The sequence below is a fragment of the Fusarium mangiferae genome, assembly GCF_900044065.1.
Source record: "Fusarium mangiferae strain MRC7560 genome assembly, contig: FMAN_scaffold016, whole genome shotgun sequence".
NCBI lineage: Eukaryota > Fungi > Ascomycota > Sordariomycetes > Hypocreales > Nectriaceae > Fusarium > Fusarium mangiferae.
In genome coordinates this window covers 1050314-1064504 of record NW_024573936.1, presented here as the reverse complement: position 1 = coordinate 1064504, position 14191 = coordinate 1050314, and the positions used below count along the sequence as shown (strand labels likewise).

Sequence of the window (14191 nt, the reverse complement as noted above, 5' to 3'; positions counted from 1 at the left end):
TTTGGATCGAGTATTATACAGAAGAGGTCATCACGATACAATAGAAGACAAGAGTGTAGCTCAGATGAACTGTATAGTATTAAGGTCTATGCACCTCTAACAAGAGATCTATGTGCAAGTTGTAGAAATGAATTATATACCCAACGCTTCCATCCTTAGTTCATCATGTGTGAAATTAATCATTAAAGACCAATGCTTTTCCCTTGTCGTCCAAACTCATCACGAGATATATCCATGACATGTAGAGCAGAGGTTCTGAGTTGCTTAGAAGAGAGCAATAGCACCGAGGACGGCGAGGACGCCGGCGGGGGCAATGCGACCGGCAGCAGCGGTGACAACGGCAGGGTTGGTGCCCTCGGGGACGGGGTAGGTAGCGGTACCAGTAGGGACGGGGACGGGGGCAGCGGTGGTAGGCTTGCCGGGGACAACGGGAGCAGTGTAGCCGGGCTTACCGGGCTTGCCGGGAGTGGGCTGAGGGTAAGGGTGCTCGGAAGCAGGGTGGGTGGTGGTGAAGTGGCAGTCGGTGACAGTGACGGTGCCGGGAGCGGTGACAGTGACGGTCTTGTTGCCGTAGGTCAGAGTGGTGGGCTCAGGGCAGTAGGTAGTCACGGCGGTGATGACCTCAGTGGTGTAGACGGGGTGAGGGACAACGGGCTTGGTGGGCTTGACGGGGTAGCTGACTGTGCAGGGGCAGTCGGTGATGGTCAAGGTAGTCTCAGAGGTGACGGTGTAGGTCTTGTCACCGTAGGTGAGAGTGGTAGCACCAGGGCAGTAGGTTGTGATGGCGGTGACAACCTCGGTGGTGTAGTGAGTGCCGTTGGAGGGAGGGGCGTAGTAGGGAGAAGCGGTGGCAGCTCCGATGAGGAGGCCAGCAGCAGCAACCTTGATAGCAACCATTTTGAAGGATTTGGCGAGGTTTTGATTAAGTTCTGACTTATTAAAACGAGTGAAGTGCAGAAAAGCAAGATTGAGCTTGAGCTTTGAGCGAGAGTGTAACGACTGAAGCGAGTGTAGTTGTTGAGAGAAAGAAAGCGAGGGAAAAGGTGGGAAGAGAGTGAGGGTATTTATCTTTGAGTTCAACACCAAGACAAAGCTGAGCTGAACTGGGCTGATAGATACGGAAACCCAGGTCCCAGAGGCACACACAAACTCAAAAGGCGTCTAGTTTAGTCTAGTCTAGTCTAGCCTAACCACATTCTGAAAGTCCATTTAACCTTGTACACACATCGAGATGGATCATGGGCCCACACTCACGGCCTCACGCTAGACGAGGCAATTTTTTACCTCTCTCTACCCTCTTTTTACCGCTCCAAAGCGTAGCTCGTCCAATCATGATATCATTGAAGCAATCTCACTTCTTACTCATACTGTACCTTGCACTAGCCAGACTCGTTGGGCTGAGGAGGTTGCAGGGTACAGGGGCCCTTGTCTTGGAATACGAGGCCAGGGGAGGGATTTTATGACAGATTCGGATCTCGTGAGAAACCTCATGATAAGGAAATGTCCGGGGTAGGTAGAAGTGATTGGCCTGGCTGTGAGTTGTGAGTTGTGAGTGTGTGCGTGCTGTTGCAATGCAGGGTCTCTTTGTTGTGATATGATGATGGCCAGTTGTCGCAGTTGCAGCGACTCTATGTATCCATCGGTAGGGCAAACTCTATACATACCTACTCATCGGTTGCAACGGTGGCAGTTGCAACAGCACAGCACAGCACACCTCAGCTATCAATTGTTGTCTGTTCAGTGGATGATCCGATTTAGAGGGGCCGAGTTAGCCGGAGTGGTTAGCAGTCTTGGGTGTGAGCTGGGTACCTGCGCTAGTACCCACATAGCACCTAGCTCCGTAGTCCGGGGAACTTTGTTTACTCACCTTTTAGCCACTCAAATCTCCTCTTTTTTTCCCCCTCCTCCTCCAACGAAAAAAAAAGCCGGTTTTTCTCTCTCACGTTTTTCATCTCCAATCACCAAACAACGGCCCCTGCAGTCAGCATCAGGCTAATGCGGCGTCCTGCAGCCTCTATCACACTCTGACCCAGGTGCCCCAATCACAAAAGGTCGTCATCTTTTAGCGTGCGTTGATTTGTCCCTCTTGTCCCTTTTCGCTGTTCCTTGGTTTTTAGTCTCCAGAGCGGAAAATGTCTTATCTCATCAAGTTTTTTAAGCTTCAACCAATTAAGACACCAAAATAGAATACCCCCTGTCTAGTGACAAGTCGAACCCCCTGCCCCTTGCATTCTGCGGGCTGCATTTTGCATTTTGCCAGAGCAAATCATGACCCCAGAGTCAGTTCATCCGTTGTTGGTTGTGCCGTTCGTAAGAGGAAATTGCACGCAATGCTTCCTTGACAGTTTTCGTACGGCACGACCACGGCCACGGGCGGCGGTTCCGTTCCCCCTTGCGTCGATAGTCTGGTCTCTGGATCAATGGCATTGTGAGCTTGTCTTAGACATCATAAGACACTTAATCTCCTAAGCACAGCTCGTCAGCTTTAATTAAAAGAGATCGCGCTGTGGCTTGTCGCGGAAGCCGAGGACATCTAAACACATCCGATCTAATTAAAGCTGACCCGAGACTCTCGCCCTCAGTCTCTGCAGTCTCTGCAAGGCTGCCATAAGATTTGCACCCCTACATTCCTTATCACAAACAATATGAAGGAGGGAAAAAGGATCAGATCATCCTGGTTGTAAATCCCCTCGCTCGCTTGCAATCAGCTCCAGTTTATCCGTACCCCATCGAAGACGTCAGCCAAAAAGTCAGCATCGCTTGACTCGTGCCAAAGTCCCCAAAAATATCCCCCATACGCGAAATTACCATCAAGCCACCCTCATCTTGGCTCGTCAGCCTCCCTGAGTCTCTGTTAGAGCAACAATACCGTCTTCCCAAAGATCCAACGTTTCATGGCGGGTTTCATAGCGACATTTCACAGAAGTGGCTGAGACCTGTCCAATAGGCACTAGTATTTGGCTGAAACAACGGGTGAGCAGGTCCTGGACTCCTATTGTCTGGCGTCTGGTTTGCCACTTGTTCCAGCCTCAAATCACCTGTCTCACTCGACTTCTGATCTATTGGGTTGTCCAGTCAATAGCGAAGCGGGTGGCGCCGCCAGAGGTAGAAACCATTGTTTGGTCTAGTCTAGGCCGTGTCCTGCTAATCTGAGCACTTTGCACGGGCTGTTCGAGACTGTGAGATGATTCCTTGCTTCTTCTCATCTTGATATTGGATGAAATATGAATATTGGATGCAACTGCACAAATCACAAGTGACATACCCTAGGTACTTCATTGTCCAACATAATGTACCTAATATGTCTCTCTCATCAATCATTAATACACGTTGAACTGCTTCGTGAGCTGCCAGCCGTTTCAATGCAAAGGAATGCGGCTATCTAGCCGCAGCCGCTCTTGAAGGAGGTTTGTCTAAAAACATGCTCAATCGGCTAGAAGACGCTACTTGCCCTCCTGGAAGTCCATTGGAATGATCATCGTGACCAGCGTAAAGCTACATTGCTCCAGCTCTTCCATCGCATGAAAACTGTCTTGTCATGTGATGTATTTATGCTTTTGTATTCCTTGTAGCAGCACCTAGCCAGGCTCTTGTAGGGTAGTCTCATCATGTCTCTTACAGTATTACTCACAACGATTTCTATCTCGAGGTAGCCTAGAATTATCCCGTGGCTTACAATTAACTGTTCACTCACCCAGTTGTAGTCATGTCGCATTTGGCTCCATACAAACTTATTCCAACCATGGACTGCCTCGATCTCTGATCTCTATCAAACTCAAAATATAGACATACTATGTGCCTAGTAGCTAGATCGTTTGACCCAATCACGTTTAACTTAGAGTGAAGAGACCAATACATACAAGGTATTGTTTGAACCTGATAGCAGCATTAAAAATTACGCAGCTTCAGAAATGATATGGTTACTAGGAGATAGAGCCATGGTGACATGCGTATATGCACCATTATCTACGTGAGTTTGAGCTGACACTAGGCTCCAAAAGCAAGATCCCGTTTGTCTTTGAGTGTTATGGCAGAAATCGCCTGAGATCTTGGACCTGGCACTGGTCGACACTGACTGACACTGCAGGAAGCCTTTAACATAGTTTCACAAGGCACCTTCTGCCTAAACCTCAAAGGAATTTAACTTCACAAAGTTAACATAAAATGTTTTGTCAGCCTCTGTACCCACAGAGAAATTCTTCCTCTCCCATCCTTCTTTTGACATCGACCACCGCTCATCCACGATGCCTTCTTTCAAGAAGAAGCTCTCGCTCTCACTCTCGCGACCAAAGGTCAAAAAGATCTTCCGGTCCATCAAAAGTCCATTCAGGAAGCTCGACCGTGCCAAAGATGAGCTTGCTACAACTCCTGTGGTAGACCAACATGTCCAAGATGATGTTCGTGAGGACTCCGAGGAGCAAGGTGTCGGCAAAAAGAGAGCCATTCAGCTCCAAGAACAAACCTCACCCGTCAGCAGTGATTATGCCCCTAGCACGTCGCTGTCTGATCAAGAGTCGGATAGCTCTTCCGGACCCGAGATTTATTTCGATGCCCAGGAAACCATTCTCGACCCTAGCGATCACGAGGTTGCGGTTCGTGATGATGAAACCGAACCCGCCAGCAACATGATCACGCAACACCATCAAGTCAACATCCCTGGCAGAGAAGAGAAAAAAGACGTAAAGTGCACTATCGGCCACGGTATTTTCCCCCTACTAATTACCTGCAGATGACCAACAACGATACAGGGCTCGACCAACAGCAGCAACATGACGCTTGCCTGACTCTACAAAAGCTCTCGCCGGAATTGATAATCGAGATCATGCTACTTCTTCCACACAGCAGTCTGTATCTTCTCCAGCAGACATGCCAAAAGTTTCGCCAGATCTCGAAGCGAGATACATTCAAGACATTCAACCTCGAGTTTCGAGACGGACCAGAGAGCTATTGTATGAGCGAGAATGGCTACCAACAACGAAAGGTCATTCGGGACATCCTTGCTCGCAGGACTCTCTGTCAAGAATGTAACGCCCACCGCGATTCGGGCAAGTTGCAAGCAGTGATGCGAAAGCTCTACGAGATGCAGTACTGTAACGGATGTAAAGCCAATCACCCTGCACTGTTCTTTTCTCCCGAGGAGAAAGGTAAACAATACACGCAGTGCTTGGGTCGAATGGGAAATTTCCCGCTCTGCTCGCATGAGACTTTTGCAGGCCCTGATATGGTCACTCTGTCCAATGTCGGTGGAAAGCAAAGATCGATAACGTGCGAGGATTTGGGTCACAAATTATCCCCTTCAGGTTCACTCTCCGAGAAAGGCTCTGCCCCTTATGGGTACCTCGACATCTCAAAAGCTTCAGCTTTTGACCATGGCCCCATGAAGCACCACCTGTATTTCATACTTACAGCAACTATTCCCCTTGTCGTTCTTGATGGATGCTCAGACAAACATAGGGAAGAAGCCATTCGGCAGCTAAAAAAAGGCTCATACACCGTGAGCGACCCAAAAGCCCTATGCACGCATTTCTCTAGCGAGATCCTCAAAGAGTGTGTGGTCTCCGATCCATCCAAGTGTTCATGCTTCCCACGATCAGAGACAGGGCTCAGAAAATGCACGTTATTGAGCTCTGTTCCCAACGCAACCTGCAAGATTTGCGGCGCAGAGTATCACCTAAGTCTGAAGCAAGTCGGAGGACCGCCTGTAATCCCCACGTCGGCAGCAAGAGGATCGGCGAAAACACTAACAAAGCCTCGCGGAAGAACAATTATAGATCTCAAGATCAAAAGAGACATTGCCATGGAAACCTTCCTCCACCCCTCGTGGCTTTTCAATCTCAACTATAACCAGGATAAGGAGTGTAACTCACGACTCAAACGAAACCCTCTTCTGGACGAGGAAATGAAACACATACTCTGGTGCGATGATTCTGGCTGTGCGACAGGGTCTGAACGTCGATGGGAGAAAATGGCACTTTTGTATTTGAACGATGCCTTTAATAAGGGGGAACTGCATGATGGCAAATATGACGATGATGATCGGGCTAGAGATATGCCTTGGTTGTCGCTTGAGTACGATGTCTTTCAGGGCTTGACAACCTGACCGACATGTGACTCTCGAAGACGTTGAAATGAGAAGAGAAAAGAATGAAGAAGGCGGGTAGGAAAAAACATTGAAGATAAAAACAAACGCACACAACCCCCCAGCACCATCGTCGAAGAAAGGAAGAAAGACCCCTTGGAACCCAACACACATGGAGCACGCCATACACAATACCCCAATTTGATACATTTTATGTCCCCCCTGGTGCCTGAGCACCTAGATACTTGTGACAACCATAGACTGGAATCTGGTTGACTATTGTCACCGTCAGGATGGCAATGGCTAGGATACCCCTCAAAAGCTTCGGACAAATAGGTAGTTGAAGATACAATAAGAGAATTAAGGGGAAAAAAGCTGGCGTATGATCCAGTTATATGTGAGAAGAGAAGACAAGAGCTTGCTTTGCCAGCTTGTTAGACACTGAAAGTTACGTAGAGTTCATGAGATTTGATATGCAAAAACCTATAATTGCTTATCAGTCTGATCTCATTAACGAGAGTAGATATGGCTAAATTCAAGAGTTACTCTTTTTCTTTGTGTCGGGGGACAAATCTAAGCTCCGGCCCATATCATGAGCTGTATGTACTCCGTAGGGCGCGGTCAACCTTGGGAGATAATAGTCTCCCCGCATCCTCAAAGCTTTGATTTCTAATACACAAAAAATAAAATAAAAAATCAGAATCTCACCGAACAACTAAACAGCAAACTCATTTTAACCACAAAACCAGTCATGGCCCCTCAGATCGAAGCTGTTTCTACCAAATCTGCTCCGGCTCCGCTGCCGCAGTTCTCACAGGCCGTTAAGCACAATGGCATGGTTTACTGCTCTGGAAACATCGGAGCCATTCCCGGGACAAATTTTGAGCTGGTAGAGGGAACTGTTAAAGATAGAGCGGTAGGTCTTTGAGAGATTCAGACCGTGCAATATGTATTGGCTGACCATACGACTATAGCGACAAGCTATCAAGAATCTTGAGGCTATCCTCAAAGAGTCCGGCAGCAGCCTGAGAAATATCGTCAAGATGAACATCTACATCACGAATATGCAAAACTTTGCTCTTGTGAACGAAGCATACGATGAGTTCTTCACTTGGGAGCCAAAGCCGGTATGTCAAGTTCCAAGCATAGTCCAACTCAATCACTAATGTCTCTCAGGCTAGAACTTGTGTAGCGGTCTTCCAGCTGCCGTTGGGGACTGATATTGAGATTGAGTGCACAGCGGCTCTTGACTAGGAAAAGATAGGTTTATAGGAACGAAATGCTATGAATGTGCACTACAATCAAACGTCTTCTCTACTATTGCCCGTTGTAATCACCCCCAACCCTTTTAACACATTCAACGGTTTGCATAGATGCTCTTGCCCTTGCCCTGCATGACTTCATCAACATAGTCCACGTACTTGATTGGCTCAAAGTCAGGGTAAAGGTCCTTGGTGCTGAGATAGCCCAGATACTTGGCAGGCTCAGGGAGATTGTCCTGACGGAACCACTCGCAGTAGAGATACTGGGGAGCAGCGAGTCCAAAGATGAAGGGAAGGCTCTTGTCACTCGCATCGTACTTGACCTGGGCGTCTGCGATGGTGGCCTCGATATCCTTGGTTGGCATCTACTGCTGTTAATCACCATGTTTCAGTTCTGCAAATGGAAGAGAGACTTACCGAGTTGCGAGGAATCTTCTCACCGCTGGCGTTTTCCAAATGAGTGTGAATTTCCTCCTGAGTCCAGACTTCGTTGTAAGCAAAGACGTATTTGTTCAGGGTTCGCTCATCAGTAATGATCTCGGCAACGTATTTTCCAATATCTCTCAGGTCTGTCAAGCTTGTGGCGTGAGAACCATCCTCGGCGACGACGGCGGCGGGGAATTTGAGAGCATAGTCAATCTTGCCAGAAGGAAGAGATGGGAGAGAGACCTGATACCACATGCCAACGTCAACGACTGTGTAGGGAAGATAGATTTTCTTGACGTGGTTGATGATGGTCTCTTTCTACAAACTCGTTAGTGACACTGACTGTTAACTTGCTTTGCAACTTACAAACTCCCTAAGAAGCATGACGCCCTCAGGAGGGCAGGGCGGGCCAAAGGCACTGGGGAGGAATCGTCTGACTCCAGCTTCTTTGGAAGCATCTGCCAAAGCAATTTCAGGGCCGGTAGTGAAGGGCACAAGACAACTGATGACTACATCTTGACCAGTGAGTGCCTTGACGAGTTCGTCGTGGTTGTTTTCGAGATTGATAGGGACCACGGAAACGCCCTTGTTCTTGATTTGTTGGATCTCGGGTTTGTTGATGGAAGCAGGTCGCACAATTGCGGTTAATTTCTGTCAAGATGAGTATAAGAAACTTTGATAGTTGGGGATTGCAACTTACAAACTCATTTGGAGAAGGTGAGAGAGCATCGATGATGGACAAACCGGCCTCGCCATTTGCGCCGACAATTGCAACGTTCATGATGGATATGGATGGGATGGTAGAGTAGTTAACTGTATTGATTGTTGTGATTGAAGTGAGAGGGGAGAGTGATGATTAAAATTTCAGTCGGGTCTTGATGCTATATATATTCATCATGAAGGAGGACGAGAAGAGCCTCCTCCGTGGTTTCATTACAAATTTGTTCGTTTATTGCAAAGCATGTCATGTCGAGGCTTTGTAAGTCATCGCCGGGCTCTGCTCCGCCGAAATGTCGGCGGTGGTATTTTGCTACAGTGGACCCATTTCTACCCACTAGCAAAGGCTAACAGACCCTGCATTTACATACTCGTATTCCTGTTAAGGACTGTTAGCCACCAATTACCATTGAATTGTTGAGGTTGCAACAGATACCTATTGTTGAAACCAACCGAGGCGTGATATTGGATTATTCACAGGCTTCAGGAAGGTGACGCAAAGAGTTTTCCACGTTTGAAAAGCGATGATAACAAAATATGCTAACTTATTACTACTGTTTGTGATTGGAAATCCAACACTTGCGTGGAAGATGCTTGTCTTGCTGCAGAGGGACTCTATGTTTTCAAGCAACGAAATAAGCGAAGAGAAAGGAAGCAACACTTAGCAATATGTTGTTAAATAAGACAAAACTTGCTATAAAGTAGTTTGACCTCACATAGCTTAACCTTGTTGAAGAACTATATGAAGGGCAGTATTTCCAACCCAGATCAACGCTCAACGCCATCTTGGATCTCGACAACAGCGGTTAAAGTCGTTTTGATAACCTCACAACTCCATCTCAACCAAAAGTCAACATGTCATCGTCCGAATCATCGTCCGAATCATCCAATTCATCCGAAGTCGAACAGAGTCAACTGACAGTCGGCGAATTGAAAGAATTGATCGAGAGTATGTCCCCATAACAAGAGCACTATACAGTCACTAACAGAGCAGTGAACATCAGGGCTATCTATTCCTCCAACAAGATCAGGCTGTTCCTGGTTAAGCGTGTCGAGAAGCGTTCAGGTCAGGTTCTTTACGGAGCTGGCGTTGCTATGTTTTCGAACACTGAGAACACTAATGTCTTCCTACGAAGCAGCGGCAGAAGACTCACAGTCGAAAGCGCGCTGGAGGATATCCTGGACCAGACGATGGCGGAGCTCAGTGAGGATGTGGAATTCCCTGAATGGCGTATCAAAAAATCAAAGGGTACTCACCACATAATTACGAAAACACAGATCACAGATAAAGAGCTAACCTTGATTTTGTTTGTAGTCCGCGAATGATGGCTGTAGTTCGCAGAAGAGAATTGTCGAGCGATTGGATTTGGATGTATTACTTTGAACATCACTGGGCGTGAAATAGAATCTAAATACAGCCACCTCTTGACTCGACTCTTTTCCAAGCTGCAACAAATAATTCTCGCATGTTGTGACGCCATGATCTCTCTTTGTTTGTTGTATAATCAGGCGGAATGCATGAGTTCGATGATTGCTGGTCAAGAATGTTGAGCTTAGGCGGAAGCAATACAAACGGTTTCCTGTATTTGAGAGGGTAATGTTTTTAGAACAAACCAATGCATTTGCTCACCTTGGAGCCAATCAGTTATGAGACGCATAAGGCAAACAACACATATTTCATTCTCTTCAGGTTACTTGTGAGTAATCTGGGATGCCGCATACAACATTCCCGATTATGCATGCAGGTTACCGAGAGAAGGTCATAGAAGAAGCATCTGCCATTAGACAACCGAAAAATGGTTGTGTTTGCCTGTGATTTTGTAGGAAATCGCTTGGCTTGAGTAAAGAATCATGTCCCATTGTATAGAGTAGATAATTGGCTAGGCTACCCGTAGATGGAAGCTCAGAGAAAGCCACTGGCAAGCAGCCAGCAGGATTAGAAGACAACCATATCCGAGAAACATACATAAAGCTGTAAATTTTCCTTCCAAGGTAACTTCTCCAAAGTCAACTTTCTCTGATATTCACCAGCATTGCCAGATTATTCCCTAGTCCTTGACCATTCTGACATATCAAGTCATATCACGTCTCCTGATACAACAAACTTCACTTTTCGACATTCAAAATGGTAACTACCGGCCAAGTCGAGCGGGCTGTACGCTTGAAGGAGCTCATCCAGAGTAAGTTCAACCTCATGACCTGTAAGTTCATGCATAGCTGACCTGCCAGTGAACGTCGCCGCCCTCTACGCGAGCATGCCAGTGACCAAGCTTTTCGTTTGTAAGCGCGGCGAGCTGTATGTTGCCGGCGTGGCCACTCCCCATACTTGCGGGCATGGGAGTGTCTTGTTGAAGAGTATTGAGCGTACGACCGTCGAAGGTGCTCTAGAGTCACTTCTGGAGGAGACTGCGAAGGAACTCACCAAGGAGATGAACTTCTGATGGCATCGATGGAGTTTGGGCTGGGGTGATGTGGACTGGATAGAGGGAATGTGGCTGCTGATGGGGGTTTTGACAACTATTCAAGCACGTATGGAATCACAGACACGCCTATTCGACAGACTTTTGTATCTGGCTGGGCTATTGAGAGTACACAGAACACAACCATTTTGCAGTCGGCAGCAAGTAACGAAATAGACTGTATCACCCGCCCCCAATTTGCTGTGGCTGCCGCGCGCTGTGCTTAGAAATCAACCATGCCACATCCAAGTTCCCGCACTATCTACTAATCTACAACGCGCGTTAGATCTCCTGCACCGTGAAAGACGATTGGTGTAGCTCATCGTCCACTTCATGCCCGTTGATCGTGGGAAACGTCGATTACGTTGCAGCCAAGATCTGTTACTTTCCTGTCATCAAGATCTGCCCGTTTCTTCGCGGGGAATTGTTAAGATTGAGGTCATTTGTTGAGACTAAACGACCTTGATGGCTCAACCCGCGCGGGTAACTCCACTTTCTGATCGAGCCTCATCATGAGCTTATTCTTACCGCGCGGAAACCTTTTTCGGCCGTGGGCTTATGCAGATCATGATAGGTCTTAGAATAAGCCAACATTAGTCATTGAATTCCCGGATAGCACCCAGCGCAAGAAGAGGCTTGTGGTATTAACGTTATCGATGACTTAAACCAGATCTAGGATTTCCAAGAATACAATATCAAATATGAGTGCATCAGATAGAGTATAAATAAGATGAGAGATCAATAGATTCAGTCCCCCACAAACACACACAAACCCACTGCAACTTATCACCATGGCCGCCATTGAATACTTTTTCATCGCTGGCGCAACGGGTCGTCAAGGCGGCGCAACTGTCGATGCCCTCCTCACTCACCCCGACATCAAAATAAAACCAAAGCAAGTCCATGCACTGACTCGCCAAGCTTCTGGGCCAGGAGCCGTCAAACTCCGTGAGAAGTACGGCGACGTCAATATTGTTGCTGGCGACTTGAACAACCCTGAAGCAATCCTCCAACAGCTAGACAAGACCATCCTTCCCAAAACTGGCATCTTTCTCGCTCAAGCCCATGGACCGACTGAAGTCAGCGACGCAAAAGGGCTTATCGATTCTGCTGCGAGGAATGGTATTCCCTACTTTGTGTACTCCTCTGTTGACCGTGGCGGCCGAGAACTCAGCGATAAGGATCCTTCGTACTGCAAGACATTCTCCGACAAATTCCTCATCGAGAAGCACCTCATCGATGCCTGCTCAAACTCCAAGATGGACTACACCATCCTTCGCCCGACTTGGTTCGCTGATAATGCTTGGTGGGGTTTCCCAGGCCAACTTTGCATGACGGGCTGGAGAGACAACATGGCGGGAAAGAAGATGCAAGTCACTGTGACAAAAGACATTGGGAGATGGGCTGTAGAGGGTCTTGTCCGTCCTGATAGGACCAAAATCCGAAATCAGGCCCTTTCGATTGCTAGTGAGGAACTGAGCTTCAAGGACATTGATGGCATCTTCATCAAACATACCGGCAATGGCGTACCTGTTACTTATGGCCTTCTAACCCGATTCATCATCTGGATGATCAAGGACCTAAACACAATGTTTGGTTTCATCGGCGAGAGACCTTATGGTGCGGATCTTGCATGGTTAAAGACTCAGTTGGAGCCTACAACGGTCGAACAATGGGTCAAGACCGACGTCCCAGGACGCGACAACGCCAGAGCTTGAGATAACCAAGATAGCTCAAACAAGAAGAATAGCTTCTGTAAATTCGAACTTGCAACCTGCAAAAACGAAGAGTGGTGTAGTGGGTGAGATTTTTAGGATTTTAGGTTCGGATTTAGAGAAGGTTTATAGGTTTTAGGACGTATACCACTACACCACTCTTCGGTACTGGTATACAGAGTTGAATTCATATATAACGGTATGCCCCGGCTAGAAATCTGAGTAATTACGCTTATGAACACCGTCAAACTTTCTGCTGGATACTCTCTGCCTTGAGAGTAACGCCTTGAATCACACCTGTTTTAGGCACACAATTCAGATACTCAAATCGTGCATCACCTGCTCTCAGGATAGAGACTTCATGCCATGTTCGGAATTTTCTGTCGTCCCCAAAGGTCTTGTAGTGAGTTAGTGCACCACGGTATATAGCAAGATGAGACTTGTGACTCTTTGCCCAAACTTCAAGGGCTTCGAGGTTCGTGAAGAAGCCAGCACCGCACGATTCTTTTCGATGCCGAGGTTCCTCAAGTGAAGGGTCTTGATTTCTGAGATATCGTAGCCCCAAAGCACCTGTATCGGGTGAATTATCCCAAAGATATCGCAGGCCAGAGTGGAGAGTGGGTTCAAGCCTTTTGTTGTAAGAGTCTGCTTCCTGTTGCCCGCAGTTCTCCCAAAACTGTCCTGATCGGATATGAGCTACGTTCTCGTCATTTGTTCCGATGAGGTATTGGCCAACACCCGAAGGAATAGTGACTGGCAGGTTCGGCTTTGATGGAGGGAAGAGATCGAAGGCAGACGAGGGGATTCTGTCTCTTGCTGCGCCCCAGTACGCTGAGAGCTCATGTTCTGGAAAGCTTGCGCCAGGGAGTTTTGCGAGACCAGGGAGATAGTCGAGGCCCGAGTAATTGGTCTCGAGGCGGGAAAGCTCTGTGATGAAGGCCTCTCGCCAGATGCCCACTGAGGCACGGCCTGTTTCCGGTAGTTGAGCGTAGATGGAGTTCAGTGAGAGGTCATCGAGCCCTTTATCATACTTGGTCTTGTCTGACCAGTAAAGCACCCATATGCTCGATTCTTGGACATCACATCCATCAATGACCGCGAATGCCTCATATGCCTCTGGCCCAGCGTCGCTGTTCACCCTTGCTTGAATAGTCTCAGTAGCTTTGTTTCGAGCGATATCAGCGTCTTGAGTATCAGAATGTACCTGAACCCCGATATACGCGGTGCAGACATGGGTGACATCATCTGGGAGGGCGAGGTGCCATCGTGGGATCGGAAGCTTGTGGCCTTGGGGTTTGCGGAGGGCGTATTTACGCGCTGGACACGACATGGCCCAGGTTCAGCTCTAGCAAGGATTCGTCGTGGCTTTTGTTTCGCTGTAGATGGGCGAAGGTTTGATGATGAGGAGGTGGTCGGGGTTACTTTTGGGGATCGCCATTTGATAGGTTGCCCTGGTTTGGAATCACGCCCTGCAGACGATTGCGCATTTTTTGGACTCTCCATGTTTCCGACGTGATCCCTCAAACGCGTATT

At 47.7% G+C, this 14191-nt stretch overlaps 8 protein-coding genes across 8 annotated transcripts; 5 read left to right on the top strand and 3 right to left on the bottom strand.

Annotated features, from left to right (window-relative positions):
• Positions 1-264: 264 nt before the first annotated feature.
• FMAN_10531 (putative SED1-abundant cell surface glycoprotein) lies at positions 265-897 on the bottom strand (the record flags this gene model as incomplete). The annotated part of the gene is made up of 1 exon (XM_041824001.1): positions 265-897. One exon carries the CDS (start codon positions 895-897, stop codon positions 265-267), a length of 633 nt encoding a protein of 210 aa, XP_041689525.1.
• A 3347-nt stretch (positions 898-4244) lies between these two features.
• FMAN_10532 (uncharacterized protein) lies at positions 4245-6100 on the top strand (the record flags this gene model as incomplete). The annotated part of the gene is made up of 2 exons (XM_041823999.1): positions 4245-4679; positions 4730-6100. 2 exons carry the CDS (start codon positions 4245-4247, stop codon positions 6098-6100), a joined length of 1806 nt encoding a protein of 601 aa, XP_041689524.1.
• A 730-nt stretch (positions 6101-6830) lies between these two features.
• FMAN_10533 (putative brt1 protein) lies at positions 6831-7333 on the top strand (the record flags this gene model as incomplete). Its single annotated transcript, XM_041823998.1, has 3 exons — positions 6831-6995; positions 7054-7206; positions 7256-7333. The coding sequence occupies 3 exons, from the start codon at positions 6831-6833 to the stop codon at positions 7331-7333; spliced, it is 396 nt and encodes a 131-aa protein (XP_041689523.1).
• Positions 7334-7436: 103 nt separating this feature from the next.
• FMAN_10534 (related to isoflavone reductase homolog P3) lies at positions 7437-8548 on the bottom strand (the record flags this gene model as incomplete). The annotated part of the gene is made up of 4 exons (XM_041823997.1): positions 7437-7706; positions 7759-8085; positions 8134-8418; positions 8468-8548. The coding sequence occupies 4 exons, from the start codon at positions 8546-8548 to the stop codon at positions 7437-7439; spliced, it is 963 nt and encodes a 320-aa protein (XP_041689522.1).
• A 791-nt stretch (positions 8549-9339) lies between these two features.
• Positions 9340-9810, top strand: FMAN_10535 (uncharacterized protein; the record flags this gene model as incomplete). Its single annotated transcript, XM_041823996.1, has 2 exons — positions 9340-9433; positions 9479-9810. 2 exons carry the CDS (start codon positions 9340-9342, stop codon positions 9808-9810), a joined length of 426 nt encoding a protein of 141 aa, XP_041689521.1.
• A 799-nt stretch (positions 9811-10609) lies between these two features.
• Positions 10610-10925, top strand: FMAN_10536 (uncharacterized protein; the record flags this gene model as incomplete). Its single annotated transcript, XM_041823995.1, has 2 exons — positions 10610-10664; positions 10714-10925. The coding sequence occupies 2 exons, from the start codon at positions 10610-10612 to the stop codon at positions 10923-10925; spliced, it is 267 nt and encodes an 88-aa protein (XP_041689520.1).
• Positions 10926-11734: 809 nt separating this feature from the next.
• On the top strand, positions 11735-12661 carry FMAN_10537 (related to nucleoside-diphosphate-sugar epimerases; the record flags this gene model as incomplete). Its single annotated transcript, XM_041823994.1, has 1 exon — positions 11735-12661. One exon carries the CDS (start codon positions 11735-11737, stop codon positions 12659-12661), a length of 927 nt encoding a protein of 308 aa, XP_041689519.1.
• A 241-nt stretch (positions 12662-12902) lies between these two features.
• FMAN_10538 (uncharacterized protein) lies at positions 12903-13988 on the bottom strand (the record flags this gene model as incomplete). Its single annotated transcript, XM_041823993.1, has 1 exon — positions 12903-13988. The coding sequence occupies one exon, from the start codon at positions 13986-13988 to the stop codon at positions 12903-12905; it is 1086 nt and encodes a 361-aa protein (XP_041689518.1).
• Positions 13989-14191: the final 203 nt, after the last annotated feature.